The 21,062-nt window shown below is 39.1% G+C and overlaps 2 protein-coding genes across 2 annotated transcripts; both read right to left on the minus strand.

The window, feature by feature from the left end:
- Positions 1 to 9,689: 9,689 nt before the first annotated feature.
- LOC114930653 (ATP-dependent DNA helicase PIF1-like) lies at positions 9,690 to 10,718 on the minus strand. The gene has a single exon (XM_029302509.1). It carries the CDS (start codon positions 10,716 to 10,718, stop codon positions 9,690 to 9,692), a length of 1,029 nt encoding a protein of 342 aa, XP_029158342.1.
- A 91-nt stretch (positions 10,719 to 10,809) lies between these two features.
- On the minus strand, positions 10,810 to 13,905 carry LOC114930651 (uncharacterized). The gene is made up of 5 exons (XM_085485379.1): positions 13,526 to 13,905; positions 13,134 to 13,423; positions 12,589 to 13,047; positions 11,065 to 12,534; positions 10,810 to 10,910 (listed from the first exon to the last, which is right to left on the minus strand). The coding sequence occupies exons 1-5, from the start codon at positions 13,903 to 13,905 to the stop codon at positions 10,810 to 10,812; spliced, it is 2,700 nt and encodes an 899-aa protein (XP_085341505.1).
- Positions 13,906 to 21,062: the final 7,157 nt, after the last annotated feature.

Here is a 21,062-nt window from a genome sequence, read left to right on the forward strand (position 1 = left end):
CTCGATTGATCCAAGCTTGGATTTTGCGGCAGCCATTCGCAAAATTTTTATCTTATCTTGGATTTTCGGAGAAAATTTATGAAAACTTTGATACCGCTCAAAGACGCCGCTTATCTTATCTTTGATACCTTACAAAGACGCCGCTTATCTTATCTTATCTTAAAACAAATCATATATAGTAGGCCAACTAAACGAGCAAATAAATAAGGTGTAAAAATTTTTATTAATAGTTAAATAATTAAATTAACATTCCGTTACAGAATCGATATAAATTGTAAACGTTTCGACTGCACTACAGTCTTTATCAATACATAAAAGTTAAATATTAAAATACAAAGTTAAATGTTAAAAATACAACGTTGGTTAAATATTAAAATATAAAATTGAAACGATTCTTCGCTGTTGACCAATAGATATGCAAGGCGGGCGATTGGTCTGAGATGCCAAGTTATGCGACATTTGAGCATGATTATCGTTTTAACAAGTCCTTTTCCCCGATATTTCAAGTGTGTGTTGCGAAGTCTGAATACCAAATGTGACATTTGGTATTCAGACTTCGCAACACACACTTGAAATATCGGGGAAAAGGACTTGTTAAAACGATAATCATGCTCAAATGTCGCATAACTTGGCATCTCAGACCAATCGCCTTGCATATCTATTGGTCAACAGCGAAGAATCGTTTCAATTTTATATTTTAATATTTAACCAACGTTGTATTTTTAACATTTAACTTTGTATTTTAATATTTAACTTTTATGTATTGATAAAGACTGTAGTGCAGTCGAAACGTTTACAATTTATATCGATTCTGTAACGGAATGTTAATTTAATTATTTAACTATTAATAAAAATTTTTACACCTTATTTATTTGCTCGTTTAGTTGGCCTACTATATATGATTTGTTTTAATTTGTTAACGAGCCTTTCATTAATTAATTTATCTTATCTTGTTTATGAACATATCAGGTAACATGATCCCCTTATCAGGTAACATGATTCCCTTATCAGGTTATCTGATATGTTTATAAACAAAAGATAAGCTTATCTACTGATAAGACCCCCTTCCCCCCGCGTGACGTCACCCCCCTTGCCCCCGATTCCCCCCCGCCCCTCACCCCCCCTCATTGCCCCCGGGTTAGAACTCTCCTAGTATACCTACTTTCTTCAGTCTAGAAAAATCAATTTTAAAGAAAGTAGTTGCGACGAAAGATTGAATGAACTTTGCACTTATATGAATCAATTACCGATTGATACAATTTGTCTATTGCCCACGTGTTATTTGTGCAAGGTTTTGAACACAGCAATGCTCGATAAAATCGACAGCGATGAAATTCTACTGATAGCAGAAGATGATGTCGACTGAGCTCCAGCAATGAAAAAAAAGGTGCATAAAATTTTAGAAGACAAAGATGATAAAGTGTCTGAAACAGCTGGCATTGAAAGAGTAATAGCGATTAAAATTGGCGCTAAAGTGATGATTCGACGAAACATTGACGTAACTTTGGGACTTGTCAATGGAACGATAGGCAATGTAGTTGCAGTTAATTGCTCTGCTGACGGCAATCGTATTGATTCCATCAAAATAGTTATTTCGGATAACAAAGAAATCGCAATAACGAAAGTAGATATTAAATTTGAAGTATTCCACAAATTAGTGGTACATCGGAAACAATTTCCATTGTCTCTCAGTTATGGAATAACTATACACAAAAGTCAAGGAATTACATGTAACAATGCAATGATGGATTTAGGAACGAATGTATTCAGTGATGGTCAAGCCTATGTAGGTTTGTCACGAGTAAGTAAATTGGAAGGCCTACATTTGATAAATTTCAATCCAGCATCAGTTAAAGCAAACTCGAGAGCCATTGTAGAATATAATCGACTGAGATCTATATTCAAATCTGAACTGCCACACCACAAATCAATCCGTCCGAGGAAAAGGTTGTGAAAATGTACGATCGTCGATGGGCTATCCCTAATATCATTGATGATGTGCAGAATTATGATTGTGAGGAACCAGAAAGTATAGTTACGTGGAAAATATATGGTCTTTGCAATAACGATGCTGTTTCGTGTTACGCTAATGTAATATTACAATGTGCGTTTCATTGCGTACGTATTAGGCAACAAATACTGAAAAATAAAGCATCGAATGCATTGACTGATGCCATCTGCGCGTATGGTGAACGTAAATATTGCAACATTCAAGCGGTTAGAAGATCTGTCGGAAAACGCTTCGAAGAACGAACACAACAAGTTGTTTCGGAATTTTTTACGGCTCTAATGTCGACGTATTCCGACATCAATGATGTATTAGAACTCGAATTAAAGCACGTAACATGTTGCTCGAATGTCAAATGTAATTACAATGTAACTAAGCTGGAAAGCAGTAGTTTGTTAATATTACCTATACATTCGACATTAAAAAGGAAAAAAGGTGTCACTCTACAAAGTTTGATTAATGTAGAATTTTCTAAATGGAAAACGATAAACGGCAATTGTAACGAATGTAAGGGTACCGTGTTGAAAAAGAAAACCGTAATCGAATCAACTTTATCCGTCGTAGTAATACAGCTCAATTTATATACTTTTGTAAACGGTGCTTCTAAAAAAATTATCAACAATCGGATTACCGCCGTGCCGACGAGTAATATCACGATTAATAAAAAAAGTACAAGGTAATAAGCGCTATATTTCACGAAGGTGAAGAAATGAATCGTGGTCACTACACGTGTATGTTGAGAGCTGACACAAAATCGGAATGGTATTACTCTAATGATATGGAAGTGTTCAAGAAAAAATGGCCCAAAGGAGCACAAGGGGCATACATATTGTTCTTAGAACAGATTAAATAATGGCGCTGTATAAAGGCTGCCGTAAACGCTACATTAAAACATCAACTGTTCTAGTACTGTATAAAAGTTGCCGTAAGCGCCAAAATAAAATATCGGCTGCTCTGGCGCTTTATAAAAGCTGCTGTAAGCGCTGCATTAAAACGAGTGCAATAAGTTTCTTATTTGACCTAGGCTTCATGACATTTCAAAAAGTATCATCAAGAAAAAAATTATCAGACAGAAATATGTATGTCGTGTTAAAATCGGAGAGACGAAGAAAAATATATGGTTGCGTTCTCACGAGAATGGGCGATAGAGGGGCCCATTCTTTATTTTCAATATTTATACAAGAATATAAATTCATTCTGTTACAATTGAAATAAATGTGCAATGTATCGTTAAAAGTTATTACAATTATACAAACATTTACATATATGATTAAATAAAATATATATGTATACTATAATATAATTATATATTTTATATATGTACATATATACCATATATTTCAATTATTTTGAACTGTATTGCATAAATTGTTACTTATACAAAGTTATGTGATAAGAATCGAAAATATGTCGTGTTAAAATCGGAGAGACGAAGAAAAATATATGGTTGCGTTCTCATGAAAATGGGCGATGGAGGGGCCCATTCTTTATTTTCAATATTTATACAAGAATATAAATTCATTCTGTTGCAATTGAAGTAAATGTGCAATGTATCGTTAAAAGTTATTACAATTATACAAACATTTACATATATGATTAAATAAAATATATATGTATACTATAATATAATTATATATTTTATATATATGTACATATATACCATATATATTTCAATTATTTTGAACTGTATTGCATAAATTGTTACTTATACAAAGTTATGTGATAAGAATCGAAAATACATATATTTGTGATACTTGAATTACTAGAAAGCTGCTCTATATATTTGTACTTTAAAAAGTAACTGATATCCTAAAAAAATCATAAAAATGAAAAGGTCAGGCCATGTTCAAAAGAAGGTACTGAAAAATTTAAACCTTTAAAAATTTAAACGATCTAATAATAAATTATCACGAAAAGTAACTGATATGTTATTCAAGGTGCCAGTTCAAATTGAACATACGTAAAGTGTATATTATCTAAATTTAGTAATAATATATTACCATGAAAAGTAACTGATATGTTATTCAAGGTGCCAGTTCAAAGTGTGAACATACGTAAAGTGTATATTATCTAAATTTAGTAATAATATATTACCATGAAAAGTAACTGTGATATTTTATTCAAGGTGCAAGTTCACATTGAACATACATACATATAAGTAAAACTGATTACAATTTGATTCTAGAAAATAAGTGCGATATGTTATTCTTAGTGCACAAAATATAATAGTCGTTTATAGAGATTTGATTTGAAATTCATACTAGCCCGTACAATGAAAAATAATTGCTCGTAATTCCAGAGTACCAATTTGTTAATGACTCACAAGGAGATGACGCCAATTAGAAAATCGCTTTTGCAACGAGTCATAGTGCGTTCGATAGCTTACATGTAGCTAATAAAAACCCTAAAGGCGTTTGTGCCAATGGGCCTTCGTTTAGGAGAAATTACCAAACAAAGTTAGGGTCACGCAACTATGTCCCATGTAAAGAAGAACATTAGAACCTTTTTCGAGTAAGCGGCGTAGTTGAGTCGACTAAGGCTCTCGTCCATACATTTTTGTGCCGGCGACGTGCGTTCGAGTCCCGCCGACGACTGCTTCGCTTTTTTTTTTTTTTTTTCAATTTTGGATATATAAAAGACACTACTTTAATTATTATTTATTTTTTTTAATTTATTTTGTTTTTCTATGTAAAAATAAGGACATTTCGGGATGTTTGAACGCAATACGAAATAAAAAACAGTTTTAAAGTCATGAACTGATTATATTTCTCATGCAATATACATGTGTTATTTTGTCAAGAATATTTTGTACAATATAAACTTTCTTTTATAATTATATATTTATTTACATATGATAAAAGGTTTCCATCGCTTCGCAATGTTGTGGATGAAAATTGATGTAAAAACATTGGAAACATAAAATTTTTTCGCACCACGAACATTTAATAAATGAATTATGTTGTCCACATACACATGTTTTATTATAAATGTTTGAAGGGAAGCATAATTGATTCACATTTAAAAATATTTCTCTATTGTCAGCTAATTTGGATGCATACCATGCATATTGAAGCATACATTTAAATTTCGGCGCTGATAACAGATAATGAGTTAAAGATTGTATACGAATCGCATCAGCACGAGTATTTAATTGTTTGCTTTCGTCATCTGATTGTGAAATTACATCTGGACAGTTTTGTATTTTCTTAATTATAATTTTCACTTGTCGATAAAAATAAACGTCGCACGGCTGACATATCGGAGTACATTTTGGCGGTATAATTTGTAAATTACATGTTGGTTTATTATTTTTGTCGCGAAATATTTCGTTATACATTTGGATGTTTTTTTGTCCTCCCCAAGAATCAACAATAAATAAAAACAAATTATCCCCGACATACGGTTTAACAACATTTTCCAAATACTGTGCGTATAATGATGTTGTTAATTTGCCCGATTTAGAACATGTAATAACGACATTTTTACATAATTCGAATAATTTATCTACATCTTTTTGTACGCGTACTCCAAAATTATCAGAAAATTCTTGCAAACAAACAAATACTTTATTTAATAACTTCCCGGATTTCGTCAGCGAATACTGGGCGGTGTATGAATGCGAAACTTTATTTAAATCGCCTATGTACAATTGAACTAATTTTTCTCCAGTGTACGTGTAAGTTCGCGAAACATTAACTCTATACTCACATCCTGTTTGGTCTGTATTAATTACAAAATCGGGATCGTAATCTGGCGAAATTGCTTGAATTAATGTTTGAAATTGTTCCGCTGATTTTATGACAACTTCTGGTGTAATTGCTTCTTTTTTAAAAACATATCGAACAACGCGACGATTCGATATCCTATAATCGTGTAAAAAGTTGGTTAACCACGTGCTGGATGCTACGAAATAAAAAACATTTGTATGTTCTTTGCTGTCTTGTTCTTCTTTTGGCTTGTTATATTGTGCGGCTGCAGCAATAGCCCACTGTTGAAGCAAACGTCGCGTAACTAATTGATTCTTTTAACGTATAAGACGGGCAACAAGAGCCAAATCGCGGATGACAATGCGTTATTCTAACGAAACTAAATCATTTTTCGTTAGAATTAAATACCGGTGCACAAGGCACCAAATTTTTACTTGGACACGGCCAAGATTTTAAAATATGAAATAATCTCATATTTTGAGATTTAATTTCAATACCCCTTTAACCCCCCTACGGAAAATAAATAAATGAATGCAAGAGAAAAATATAGATCCGAAAATCGCTGAATCGGGAATCGAACCCGAGACCTTTCGCTTGCCGGGCGACTGCTCTTCCAGCTGAGCTATTCAGATCCTTTCGATTCTATACTTTTCTCTGTTATATATATTAATGTTGGTAAACAAACGCATTTTTTAAGCCAGCGTGTATCAAATATAAGAGTTTTAACAAGGCTCTGTAATATAAATATAAATTTAACGTATAAGACGGGCAACAAGAGCCAAATCGCGGATGACAATGCGTTATCCTAACGAAACTAAATCATTTTTCGTTAGAATTAAATACCGGTGCACAAGGCACCAAATTTTTACTTGGACACGGCCAAGATTTTAAATATGATATAATCTCATATTTTGAGATTTAATTTCAATACCCCTTTAACCCCCCTACGGAAAATAAATAAATGAATGCAAGAGAAAAATATAGATCCGAAAATCGCTGAATCGGGAATCGAACCCGAGACCCGAGAGAAAGGTCTCGGGTTCGATTCCCGATTCAGCGATTTTCGGATCTATATTTTTCTCTTGCATTCATTTATTTATTTTTCGTAGGGGGGTTAAAGGGGTATTGAAATTAAATCTCAAAATATGAGATTATTTCATATTTAAAATCTTGGCCGTGTCTAAGTAAAAATTTGGTGCCTTGTGCACCGGTATTTAATTCTAACGAAAAATGATTTAGTTTTGTTAGGATAACGCATTGTCATCCGCGATTTGGCTCTTGTTGCCCGTCTTATACGTTAAATTTATATTTATATTACAGAGCCTTGTTAAAACTCTTATATTTGATACACGCTGGCTTAAAAAATGCGTTTGTTTACCAACATTAATATATATAACAGAGAAAAGTATAGAATCGAAAGGATCTGAATAGCTCAGCTGGAAGAGCAGTCGCCCGGCAAGCGAAAGGTCTCGGGTTCGATTCCCGATTCAGCGATTTTCGGATCTATATTTTTCTCTTGCATTCATTTATTTATTTTCCGTAGGGGGGTTAAAGGGGTATTGAAATTAAATCTCAAAATATGAGATTATTTCATATTTAAAATCTTGGCCGTGTCCAAGTAAAAATTTGGTGCCTTGTGCACCGGTATTTAATTCTAACGAAAAATGATTTAGTTTCGTTAGGATAACGCATTGTCATCCGCGATTTGGCTCTTGTTGCCCGTCTTATACGTTAAATTTATATTTATATTACAGAGCCTTGTTAAAACTCTTATATTTGATACACGCTGGCTTAAAAAATGCGTTTGTTTACCAACATTAATATATATAACAGAGAAAAGTATAGAATCGAAAGGATCTGAATAGCTCAGCTGGAAGAGCAGTCGCCCGGCAAGCGAAAGGTCTCGGGTTCGATTCCCGATTCAGCGATTTTCGGATCTATATTTTTTTCTTGCATTCATTTATTTATTTTCCGTGGGGGGGTTAAAGGGGTATTGAAATTAAATCTCAAAATATGAGATTATTTCATATTTAAAATCTTGGCCGTGTCCAAGTAAAAATTTGGTGCCTTGTGCACCGGTATTTAATTCTAACGAAAAATGATTTAGTTTCGTTAGGATAACGCATTGTCATCCGCGATTTGGCTCTTGTTGCCCGTCTTGTACGTTAAATTTATATTTATATTACAGAGCCTTGTTAAAACTCTTATAATTGATTCTTATTTCTTGCTTCTGTGAAGCGATCGTACACATTAGTTTTTATTGTATTTAATTTGTCTCTAAAAGTACCGCCTGACAAAACAGCTTTTTTATATTTCGTAACATCAAAAGGATGGTTTAAATATTTTCTAAAATGATGCTTTAATGTTTTGAAAGACCACTGTGGATGTTCTTGAGCTCTCAGTACGATCTTTAATTTTGTATCGTATGGCACTACTTTATGCGTAGAAATTTTTTTTGGAGGTTCATAATCTTCCAATTCATCGGATATATTCTTACTTGTACTCGGCATATTTTCGCATACAACCACGTTTTGTTCTTCTTCTGTATAATATTCAATGTCGTCCAAAATTTCATGCTCTCCTAATAGTTTAATAAATTTTTCAAAAAGTTTGCCGCCAACTAATTTAGCATTGTTTGAAAATTTACGTGGGGCGTCAGCAAATATTAAATTAAAGCGTACAGCAATATCTACAAACAATTATTTTACATTATAATTTGAAATATACTGTGACGTTATAAAAGCAGATAATTAATTCTTCATTAATATATTTACCACGAAAATATTCGACCGCATCCGTCAAGTCTTCCTTCGAAATATCGCACTTTGCAAGAAGTTGCACATATTCGACAGTTTCATCGGTAATAAATGTTGTCTCCATTTTTACTGATGTTTCGTACCACGCTCTCTTTACAAATGCTACCACGAAACTGGGCAGACCGTTACAACGTGTGAGAGTCCCTCTGTGAAAACCGTTAAAAAGGTCGAAAGAAGGGAGGGACTCTATTTAACAAAGGTCCTTTCTTACAAGTAAACGCTGACGAATATATCTGCTTGTCCTTTTGCGAGTCTCATCTTTTTATAATATTTCACACTTTTATTCTACATATAAAAAATTCCACAACAAAAATAATAAACCAAAATATAATTTATAATTTATACCGCCAAGATGTACATCGATATGCGATGTTTATTCTTACATCAATTTTTATCCACAACATTGCGAAGCGATGGAAACCTTTTATCATATGTAAATAAATATATAATTACTAGTATGCCCTGTCTCGGCTTCGCTCGAGATAATAATGTGATTGATCCTACGGATTAGAAGTGAATTATTCAATCGACATCTCGCGCGCCCCCTATTATACATTGTTGGTACTACGTCAGAAACCTTTACGCAAGTGCCAACAACAACTGTACCAAGTTTCAACTCAATTAGTTGAATGATGCGCGAACGCATAAAGCCCGAACACATAAACAAATTCATTTTTACATATTATATTACATTGCTCGTAGTAAACTATTCACGGAGAAAGTTAGAAGAACATCAGTCATGAGGATCACTATGCTTTTTTACATAGATGCCATTTGTAAAAAAACATGGTGACCTCCATGACTGATTTTCTACTACCGTTACTTCTTAATATAATGAAATTAATATTTACGAACGAAGACGGAAACCTTAAAGCTGGTATAAAAATCGACTGAATTGGGATTTGAAGAGGAAGGACTTTGAACACGATTGGTCAAAATTTTCGTACAGTTGATATTAAGTAGAAATCAATACAAAAGAATTAATTTTAAATTTTATTATTTTTGTTATTCAAGTTTGTAACAAATGAGTATATTACAAAGTTGTTAGTAAATAACATGTGACACTTAAACTTATAAATGAGGTAGGTAGGGCAGATAGTTTTAAATTTGTAGCAATAAAATATATTATTTTGAATTATAAATACTTTTACTTTCAATTCAATTTAGCACTAATCGGTGCACAATATTTTTGGTTAACCTGTCTTTAGCTAACACAAATAGATTCGACGGTTTTTCTACACGTGAACATGCAACATATAGTTGCCCATGAGAAAAACATGGATTTTCCAAATCTAAACCACAAATGGACATTGTTTGACCTTGAGACTTATTTATGGACATGGCAAAAGCTAAACGAATTGGAAACTGTAGCCTTCTGAAGGGTATCGTAGAATCTGACGGTATCATTGGAATACGTGGCAACAGGACCACTTCTCCTTTAAACTTTCCAGTTAAAATGGTTGCTTCAAGAATATTTCCGGTGATTTTTTTGATGACCAAACGCGTACCGTTGCATAATCGAGGTGGATTCAAATTACGCAAAAGAATGATAGGTGAACCAATCTTTAATCGAAGATTATGTGGTGGCATTCCAGGTATATCCAGTGAATTCAAAAATTCAATTGGAAAATTTACACTTTCATTTTCATCAACAACAGTATCGATTGATTTAAAAGACATCAGATCGCCTGGTAACAACTGTTGTATCTGGAAGTTAATTTCGTCAACATCAACATTTTTGGCTGCCAAAATAGCCCGATCACTGAGCCAGTTATGATTCAAGTAATTACTCTGTATATCCGGGAAAATACTCTGAATCAATTCATTTTTTCCGTGAAGAACAGTGCAGAAATTGTCTGGCAGTTTAATGCATTGCGTATTTGGTTGCAGTTCTATTTTACCGTTTCCAATATCTAGTAATTGTTCGGAAAATATTTGTGCTGATGGATCATTTTGCAATTGTATGCGCATATTTATAGTCAATCGAAGTGTTTCAACACTTCGCCATAAGAATGATTGTTTTAAACATGCATTAATCTCATCCGCGAAAGTAGAGCGAGGTATAACCGGTAAGGTCTGTCGGAAATCACCAGATAATAGTAAGATAGCACCACCAAAAAGTTTATCATTGCCTTTTAAATCTTGCATAGTTCTATGCAATGCCTCGAGTGAATATTTGTGTGCCATTGTGCACTCATCCCAAATTATGAGTGAACTCTTCCGCAACACTGCAGCTATTCCACTATTCTTTTTTATGTTACATAATGCGTTTGGCTTATTATGAATGTCCAATGGCAGCTTGAATGTTGAATGTGCCGTTCGCCCACCATCTAGCAAAGTAGCCGCAATGCCAGACGATGCGACTGCCAATGCGATTTTCTGTTGTGACCGTATTTTGGCAAGAATCAACGATATTAAAAATGTCTTACCGGTTCCACCTGGTGCGTCCAAGAAAAAAAACCGTCTTGTTTAGCAGCAACACCCAGCATAATCCGATAAATAATTTTTTGTTCTGCTGTCAGTAATGGCTCACTGTTCACGATAATTGTTGCTAAATTACGATGGTCATATTGTTTTTCTCGTTGTAAATCGGTATTGACTAAGTCGGCGGCTGGGCGAGCAGGTGATGGCATACCATAATGATTAAGTGGTAAATTTGAAATTAAAACACATAAATCCTCGATCAACACTAACGCTTCATTATACATCTTAGGCGTATAATCTATGTTTTGGCATTGATCTGTTTGTCTAATTCGGTGCAATATGTCTTCTGTCATACAATTTTTATATTTTTCCCACAAAGTGTGTGCTTGTGATGGATAACATGTCGTCAAAATAATTGCAAACAGCTGACGAATGTTATTGGGCGTTGATGTCAACGCAGCATCAGCAAGCGTTAAGTCCCAATGGTTATCGTCTTCTAGCAATTGCAGTTCACGACATGCATCTTGGTATGTATTGAATACTCGGCCGTTGACTGTTCGCAGAAATTCAAAAGACGTTGGTCCGGGAACATTCACCAATAATAAACGTAAATAGAAGCACTCACGTTGCTTTGGATTTACCGTGTAAAGTCGCCCCAATGTCTTAGCTTTGAATATGCCTGTAACGGAAGGATGTGGTTTTCCTTGTTTTCGTGGCACCCATTTTTTACCAGATTTGTTCCATGTGAAATAACGTGGAACATCAGTATATATCAATGTCTTTGCGAATTGGCCAAAAATGTCAGATCTTTGACACAATGTAAAAAACTCAGTTAGTGTCGTTTTTGGAGCCTCAAGCGCTCTTTGGAGAACATTTTCTTCAGTGAAGTATACACGTTGACCGTTTTCAAGATGTATTGCTAGATGCTGGACAGCAGGGTCTCTTTCGTGTATGGAAAAGCTAAGAATATGCCAAATAGCTTCGTTGCTGCTGATGTATCTACCCATTTGGTATCGTGTAATTTCGTCATTTTCATTTACATTTTGTACTCCAAACATAGCCAAATCACTGCCTTTATTTACATATTTACAAATGTACTTAATTGATTTTACAGAACTGCAAAGCTCGACATTGATATGAGCCTCATAAGTTTTTGAAAGTAATGGTGAGTATGGTACCACCCACCGATTATCAAATTCTACTTGATTTGTAGAATTCGGCAGTCGCATCGTGAATGTGTGGCCACCATTCTCAGTATTTCTGCGTCGATACATTGGATAACCGTCAATATCCGTGATAGTGTCATTCGTATGCGGCTTTGGGAAATTTTTCTTACATTTTCCATTTTCCATGCATGGTAATGTCATGTTAAAAGCACCGCACGGCCCGTGGATCATGTGTTTGGTAACAATATCAAATAATTCTTGATCAATTGATCGGTCTGGAATTTCAGCTGAAATTATTTGATCAATTTCTTCTGGACGGATTTTATCTTGAAGCCAAATTAAAATGTGGGCATGAGGCAAACCTCGCTTTTGCCACTCAATCGAATACAGCCAACAACGTGTGATACCAAAAACTGAATATTTAACAATAAAATCAATTAAGGATTTCAATTTTTGTTTGAACACACGTGCAGTTATATCATGACGATGAATTACTTTTTGTCCTGATAATAGTAAAGTTTGTATCTCTTTCCAATTCGGATTGCATGTGAATGTTATAAACAAATCTGGTCGGCCGTAATGACGTACGTAAGTCATCGCATCTTGTATGTATTCCTGCATGTTCCGTGGACTGCCGATGTAGCTTGAAGGTAAAATGAAAGCATTACCGATGTCATTGGGGTTTAAATTTCCGTCGATGTTGCCAACAACAGTATCTCGTAAGTGAATGTATTCTTCCGATCGTAATTTAGTCTGGTTGTATCGAAAGAATCGCAAGCGTTCGCTTTCAACCTTAGCATACATATCAACAATGTATTGATGGAATAGCTGACGATATCGATGGATGTAGTTGTCCTGATTATGTCTAATCATCAATCGGTGTGCGTAGTAGTTCATTGAACTAACTTTTTTATCTCTTTGAGCACCTAAAAAAAAATAAGAAATAAAATAAAATAAGAAATTAAAAATTGTACATACAGTAAGAAAATAAATAGTTAATAGTCAAATTTACCGGTATTTGGATCACACTGTTTGATGTTAAGGTGATATTCATCCTGTCCTTGCCAAAATATTAATGGATATTGCAGTGCGTCATATGAACGGTGTAGATCCGAAATCGTACTAACAGTGTTGTCTCGCCGTGTAATTTGTATAGCTCTTTTGTCAACTGGATCACCAACCATAATAACAGCAACCTCATCAAGAGTTGGAGCGTTGAATCTGCCAGCATGTTCACCTAATGGGACTTTGTCGGCTTTTATGACGATTTGATAGTTGTCATTTTGCAATCGTGGCAAAACTCTTTTAATCAATTGAATTAGTTAATTCTGATCTTCTAAAAAATTTTCCAGCAATATCACAATTGCTCTTTCCTCTGCTTGTTCAATGAAATTATACTGGCACCGAGTTGTCACGCGCTCTTCACAATTGCCCATAAAATAAATTTGAAGAAATTTCGGATCATTATCAGGCATTGGCATCAATGACCCGATTTTATGGTACACCTGGCCTTGTATTTTGAATGTAGTTTCAAAATTACGTCCATCGGATGCGAGATCGCAAATTTTAGTTGCCCCAAATGACGTCATTTGGAAGCAAGAATTAAATTTGCGTATCTTACGCAAAAATAATTTTGAATCATCTGAATCGCCAGCAAGAAGGGATAATAAAGGTTCCGGCGGAGTAGGAAGAGATGACAGCACAACTTTTCCTGATGCGCAGCACATGCCGGGTGTTTCATTCTGAAATTTCAATGCCTGACAATATTGACATACTTTATCCATTGCACCGATAGCAATTTTTGAATGCGCAGAGTAGTTAATATTTGGTGCATATTCGAAAGCAAGACGAACAAATGATGCACGTGTTAATGAGCGGCTGGTCCGCTGCCTCTGTCGTTCTTGTGCTCGTGCTGTAGCTATGTTTTGTTCTCGTGCCGCTCTTGTTCTCGCAATAGTCTGTCGCAGACGTTCGTCACGCTGTTCTTGAGATTCTTGTGCACGACCCTCCGCTGTCCTGATGTTTTGAGCTGCATTCCTTGTTGAGATTTATTCTGTCGACAGATGAGCTCTTTCAGCACGTTTGCGTCGTGCCTCTCTGCTCCGCGCGTTGCTGAGGTTCGATTTTTTCGGTGGCATTCGACTTTAAATAAAAATTTAAACGTTTAAATATTAAAAATAAAACTGTAAAACATGCTACTATAGCACATTGAAATAAGGAGTGCAAAATAATTTTTAATATAGGTTGAATAAAATACCTCATGACCATAAAAATACATATATCATACACAGTGTGATTTGATGCATAGCAACTATGTGATAATACTTACATGTATATCTTGTTTTGAACAATGAGGCACTAACAATTAAAAAGCAGGAATAATTTCCACGAATTTTACAGCAACTATTTCGGAGGAATAATCGGGACTGACAACACGAACTTGGTGTCGTTTTTGTCGATGTATACGTGCTTTGTTCACGAAGTCACCGCGCAAAACAAAATAGGAAAGTCATTTACTTTGAAAAGTACATAGTAAATGACAATCCAGTCAACAGATATCGCTATCTGTGACAATCGTTTGGAGATAACAGATAACTGTGACTGTCATATAATAATATTTACTTTGAAAAGTACATAGTAAATGACAATCCAGTCAACAGATATCGCCATCTGTGACAACAGTGGAGATAACAGATAATTGTGACTGTCATATAATAATAAACAAATAATTTGCAATAAAATAATATTGCGACTATAAATTGAGATGTAAGCTATCCTATGTTTCAAGTTGGATCCAAGTGCACACCGTGTGCAAATTTGATTGAAATCGGTTAAGTAGTTTAGGAGTCCATCGCGGACAAACAACGTGACACGTAATTTATATATATAAAGATAAAAGAAAGTTTATATTGTACAAAATATTCTTGACAAAATAACACATGTATATTGCATGAGAAATATAATCAGTTCATGACTTTAAAACTGTTTTTTATTTCGTATTGCGTTCAAACATCCCGAAATGTCCTTATTTTTACATAGAAAAACAAAATAAATTAAAAAAAATAAATAATAATTAAAGTAGTGTCTTTTATATATCCAAAATTGAAAAAAAAAAAAGCGAAGCAGTCGTCGGCGGGACTCGAACGCACGTTGCCGGCACAAAAATGTATGGACGAGAGCCTTAGTCGACTCAACTACGCCGCTTACTCGAAAAAGGTTCTAATGTTCTTCTTTACATGGGACATAGTTGCGTGACCCTAACTTTGTTTGGTAATTTCTCCTAAACGAAGGCCCATTGGCACAAACGCCTTTAGGGTTTTTATTAGCTACATGTAAGCTATCGAACGCACTATGACTCGTTGGAAAAACGATTTTCTAATTGGCGTCATCTCCTTGTGAGTCATTAACAAATTGGTACTCTGGAATTACGAGCAATTATTTTTCATTGTACGGGCTAGTATGAATTTCAAATCAAATCTCTATAAACGACTATTATATTTTGTGCACTAAGAATAACATATCGCACTTATTTTCTAGAATCAAATTGTAATCAGTTTTACTTATATGTATGTATGTTCAATGTGAACTTGCACCTTGAATAAAATATCACAGTTACTTTTCATGGTAATATATTATTACTAAATTCAGATAATATACACTTTACGTATGTTCACACTTTGAACTGGCACCTTGAATAACATATCAGTTACTTTTCATGGTAATATATTATTACTAAATTTAGATAATATACACTTTACGTATGTTCACTTTGAACTGGCACCTTGAATAACATATCAGTTACTTTTCGTGATAATTTATTATTAGATTGTTTAAATTTTTAAAGGTTTAAATTTTTCAGTACCTTCTTTTGAACATGGCCTGACCTTTTCATTTTTATGATTTTTTTAGGATAAATATATTTGGATTCAGCGACGCGTCCGAAAGGGCCTATGGCGCATGCGTATACGGAGTAACCTCAACGGAAGATGGTAACCATCATTTATACTTACTTTGTGCAAAATCAAGAGTTGCTCCGTTGAAGACTGTGTCATTAGCCAAGCTCGAATTATGCGCAGCTCTTCTATTAGCCAAGCTTTACAGAACGACTTCAGAAGCAATTGGAGATAAAATCGACAAGTTTATTTGTGAACGGATTCTACAATTGTACTCTCAGTTGGATTCATGTATGTCCAAGCACTTTAAAAACATTCGTGGCAAATCGAGTTTCAAAGATACATAGGCTCATTTCACATATCAAATTTCATCTACCGTCGGATAAGAATCCAGCTGACATTCTATTTCGCGGGGCCACCGCTAATAAGTTGAAGATTAATAACTTATGGTGATTCGGACCTAATTGGATTTATCGAAAGGAAGATTGGCCTGAGCAGTCTGTGAAATTAGCGAACTTGCCGGAAATGAAGATCGTAAGCGCTCTGGGAGTAACCGGCACTGCGTCTATTAATTTACCAGATTTGTCATTGTTTGAAAAACTTATCAGAATCCTAGCTTACTGTCACAGATTTATTGATAATTGTTGCAACTCAAAACACGTGGGAACACTTGCCGTCGAAGAATTGGAAAGAGCAGAAGTGACAATCCTAAGGGTGGTACAACAAGAAGCATTCTCTTCAGAAATCCACTGTTTGAAGACTAAAAGGCCTCTCAAAGGAAGCAGCAAAATCATTGCGTTTAGCGCATACTTGGATTCGAATGGATTGTTGCGAGTCGGTGGTCGCTTGCATCATGCGAAGATTTCAGAAGAAGCGAAACAACTTATAATATTGCCTGCAAGGCATAAGGTTACGAATTTGATTTTCAAGGCAGAACATGTTAAATTGCATTATTGCGCGGAGTTGAGCAATTATAGTACGCAGTCAGGCAACGGTACTGGCCACTTTCAGGACGACGAGAAGTGCGAAAGGTTACCCGTTCTTGTATTTATTGTTTTCGACTACATATAAGAGACACACAAGTCAAGATGGGAGACTTATCAGCATCAAGAGTTGAAAGCTTTACGCGTCTATTTGCGACCTGCGGAGTGGACTATGCGGGTTCTATACAAATAAGAGAGAGCCGACATCGAGGTCGGATCCACATCTCTAAGGCATACGTTGCTATCTTTATTTGTTTTAATACAAAGGCAGTTCATATAGAACGAGTCTGACAACTGAGAGTTTTTTGGCAGCCTTACATCGATTCACGGGTCGGCGTGACATCTGCTCAAACCTTCACTCCGATAATGGTACGAATTTCGTAGGAGCTGAAAGGGAGCTAAGAGAAATCTACGAATTTCTAAAGAATAACGAAGAAACGATACAGACGCAATTGGCTAGACAAAAAATAAAATGGAGCTTTATTCCTCCAAGAACCCCTAATTTCGGAGGACTATGGGAGGCGGCGGTGAAGCGAGCAAAATACTACTTCAACGTAGTAACTAAGAACCTCATTTTAACATTCGAGGAATGGTATACTCTTCTTGTTGGAATTAAAGCAGTCCTTAATTCCAGGCCTTTAACTCCTTGTTCCAGTAATCCTCAAGATTTATCAGTCCTTACTCCTTCTCATTGTAACGGTGCGTTTTCGGTTAGCCTCGGACGGCTCGCCGGAACCAGGATTCGGGAGCGGAAGGCCAAACTTGCGTACACGAGTTGAGTCACAAATGGTTTATTCGATGATTATTTACATTATATACACACTTAACCTAGGGGACCCGGACGGTCACACTGCTCTGTACACAAACTTATATCTAACGCGCGGACGGACGAACGATCTCGCGGTCGCGGAGCCGCGGGCGGCGGCGCGACGCGCTGTAGGAGAGTCGGATGCCGAGTATACCCTGGCGTCAGAGGGGGCACGCCCACCTCTGCCGACCGGAGAAAGGAGCCGAATGCCGGGTACCCCCAGGCAGCGGAGGGGTCAAACCCACCTCCGTCGGCCGGACACAGGAGACCGAATGCCGAGTACTCCCAGGCAGCGAAGGGGTTAAACCCACCTCCGTCGGTCGCAGATAGGAAACCGAACGCCGGGTACTTCCAGACAGCGAAGGGGTTACATCCATCTTCGTTGGTCGTATGTAGGAAAGTCGAACGCCGGGAACTCCCAGGCTCCGAAGAGGGTATTCCCGTCTTCGTCGACTGTCGTGAATCTGGTCTAGGAAGCCTCGGGGACACCCAGAGGCCTGGTGCTGGAATCGGATTCAGGATAGGAATGGTGTCGGCTCCTCGGACGAGCCGGCTTATATACTAGTGCTGGTCCTCCCCACGCGCTTTTTCGCGCGTAGCATCCCCCCCGGAGGGGATGAATCACGCGACCGGTGGATGGTCGGCTCGGTGCGTCGGGCAGATGTCCGACCCGGTGCAATTAGTGACGACCACTAATGGGTCGTCACATCACTTCTCTTTTTACGGGAAGGTGACAGGAAGGGGGTGGACGGCCCGTGGTCGACCTCGTCGGTCGAAGCGGATGATCCACTTCCCTGTTGCCGTACGTAGCCGGTACTTCCGGCTGGTCGTGGCGGCGTAGAAGGGGATCTCCACCACGGTGCCGTCCCCCAGCGTTACCTGCACTGGCAGCGTCGCGGCGGTGTTCGGCGAACGCGGCGGTGGCGGACGTGCGTGGTGGTCGGCTGTCGGTCCGCGTGCAGGAGGGCCGAATGGTTGGGCGGTCGCTGCTTGGTCGGTAACGGCGGCTAGGCTTCACGTACGGGGCCTGGGGGCTGCGGGGGTCGAGGTGTTGAGCCCCCGTTGCTGTCCGGGCGTTGCGGACGGTCGGCGTGGTGCGCTCGCCCGAGCCTGGCGTCGCAACGCTATCAGCACCCCTGGCCCGTGTCTCGTTTTCCGCGGGGGAGGCGGGGTGGCGAGTATGATTGCCCGCCACCTTGTCTCCACGTTGGAGCGTTGGATGCTCGTCCCGGGTCGGGGCACGTGCGCGACCCGTGCCGGTGTCGGTGGTGCGGGTGTCGGTCGTCGCTTCCACCCCCCGCCGCTGTCGTCGGAGGATGAGGAGATGTCTCGAACAGGTCTCTGATAGTTTTCATTGGGGAGCTCATCGTAGACTATGCCGATCGTGCGGCTCGTACTGCCTTATATACCCCGGTCGGCGGGGTGGGGGTGCGCTGGAATGTAGTAAACATGTTTTTGTGATACGGTTTTTCAGCGGTTCGACTAGGATAGCGATAGCTAGAGTCTATTTATACTTATCTTGGGGGTTTACGGCCCCTCGATAGGCTGTTCGTCGTCGCTCTCTGCGTTGTGTTCGTCGTCTGGGGCAGTTGTCTCCCTTACTTCGGCAGGCTTCAAGTCCTGGATGTGTATGTGTCGGTGCCACTTGCCGCGTGTATCCCGGAGGTCTACGATGACCGGTGAGATGAGGCGACGGACCTCCATTGGTCCGCTGAATTTTGGGGCGAGTTTCACGTTGAATGCCTCGCTCTTCCGGGAGAGGTGTTGTTCTCGCTTCCAGACTTGGTCTCCCAGTTGCGGTCGCCATTCACGGCGCCGGAGATTGTAATGCCTCTCTTGTTTCTGGAAAGCACGGGCCAGGTGGACACGGACGAGCTCGAAGGCCTCCTCCAGTTGCTGGCTGCGTTGCCCCGGTTCTTGTTCGTCAGGTTCGTGTCGATCCGCCACGTGAGGCCGGGCTAGCTTCCTCCCGTGGTTCAGGTACGCCGGTGTGTACCCCGTGGCCTCGTGGCGGGCGGTATTGATTGCAAACTGCAGCGCGTCTAGGTGGCCGTCCCAGTCCTGGTGGTGTTCTCCGGCGTACTGGGCGGCGTGTGGCCTCGTCGGGATCTCGGCAGGGGCCCCACCAGATCTACGGCAACCTGCTGCCATGGTGCCGTGACGGGGGTGGCGTGGAGGAGACCAGCCGGCCGTTGCTGCAATACCTTGTACGCCTGGCAGTTCGGGCATCGGCGTACGTACCGAGCAATCTCCCGGAACATACCGGGCCAATAGTACAGCTGGGCGGCCCGGGCGATGGTCTTGGATACCCCCAGGTGTCCTGCTGTGGGCTCGTCGTGTAGCCGCTGCAGGATTTCGGGTCGTTGGTCGCGCGGCACGCATCTCTTCCATTGCTCCCTCGGAGGCGTGTGTCGGAAATCCAGGTTGTGCAGTACGTGGCGATATAGTTGCCCATCTCGAATCTCGTAATCTGGGGTGATCTCTGGTTCCGCTTCTACCTGGACTCGCATCCGGTTATACCAGGGGCACGTTGGTTGGTTGATGACGGCGTTGAGCTGTGGCTCCCGCGAGAGCGCATTGGCTACTTGATTTTGTGTCCCCCGACGGTATTTGATGTCGAAGTCGAACTGCTGCAGCTCGAATACCCAGCGGCCTAGTCGACCGGTAGGAGCCTCGAGCTGCTGCAGCCACTTCAATGCCTGGTGGTCCGTGATCACGGTGAACCGATACTCTTCCAGGTAGTCTTGCATCCTTCTGATCTCCCATACTACGGCTAAACACTCTAACTCTGTGGCGCTAAAATTGCGCTCGGCGGGGTTAAGTGTTCGGCTAGCGTAGGCGATGACGCGTTCTCCTTCCTCGAATTCTTGTGTTAGGACGGCTCCTAGTCCGTGGGAGCTGGCGTCCGTTTGCAAGAGAAAGGGGCGGCTGAAGTCCGGGCAGGCGAGCACCGGTGCGGTAGTCAGGGCCTCTTTGAGTCGTCGGAAGGCTTGTTCTTCCGGTTCTCCCCAGGCCCACCGTGCGTTCTTTTTTGTGAGGTTCGTGAGGGGTGCGGCCACAGCAGAGAACTTGGGGATGAATATGCGGTACCACGAGGCCATTCCCAGGAACTGGCGGACTTGACGAAGCGTAGTAGGGACGGGCCATCTCGTTATGGCGCTGACCTTGCCCGGGTCGGTATGGATGCCCCGGCGGTCGATGATGTGTCCCAGGTACTTAAGGCTGCTTCGGCTAAAGTGGCACTTCTCGGTATTAAG

Source organism: Nylanderia fulva, unplaced genomic scaffold (assembly GCF_048542155.1).
Source record: "Nylanderia fulva isolate GAGA-0341 unplaced genomic scaffold, ASM4854215v1 Scaffold362, whole genome shotgun sequence".
Classification (NCBI taxonomy): domain Eukaryota; kingdom Metazoa; phylum Arthropoda; class Insecta; order Hymenoptera; family Formicidae; genus Nylanderia; species Nylanderia fulva.

Bases quoted from the DNA above. Each gene is read 5' to 3' on its own strand.
- LOC114930653 (XM_029302509.1), bottom strand. From the start codon at position 10,718: ATGGCACACAAATATTCACTCGAGGCATTGCATAGAACTATGCAAGAT.
- LOC114930651 (XM_085485379.1), bottom strand. From the start codon at position 13,905: ATGGATAAAGTATGTCAATATTGTCAGGCATTGAAATTTCAGAATGAA. The intron at 13,048-13,133 runs GTAAATTTGACT...ATTTTTTTTTAG, and splicing joins ACAGTGTGATCCAAATACCG to GTGCTCAAAGAGATAAAAAA. The intron at 10,911-11,064 runs GTGAGCCATTAC...CGGTCACAACAG, and splicing joins AGCAACAATTATCGTGAACA to AAAATCGCATTGGCAGTCGC.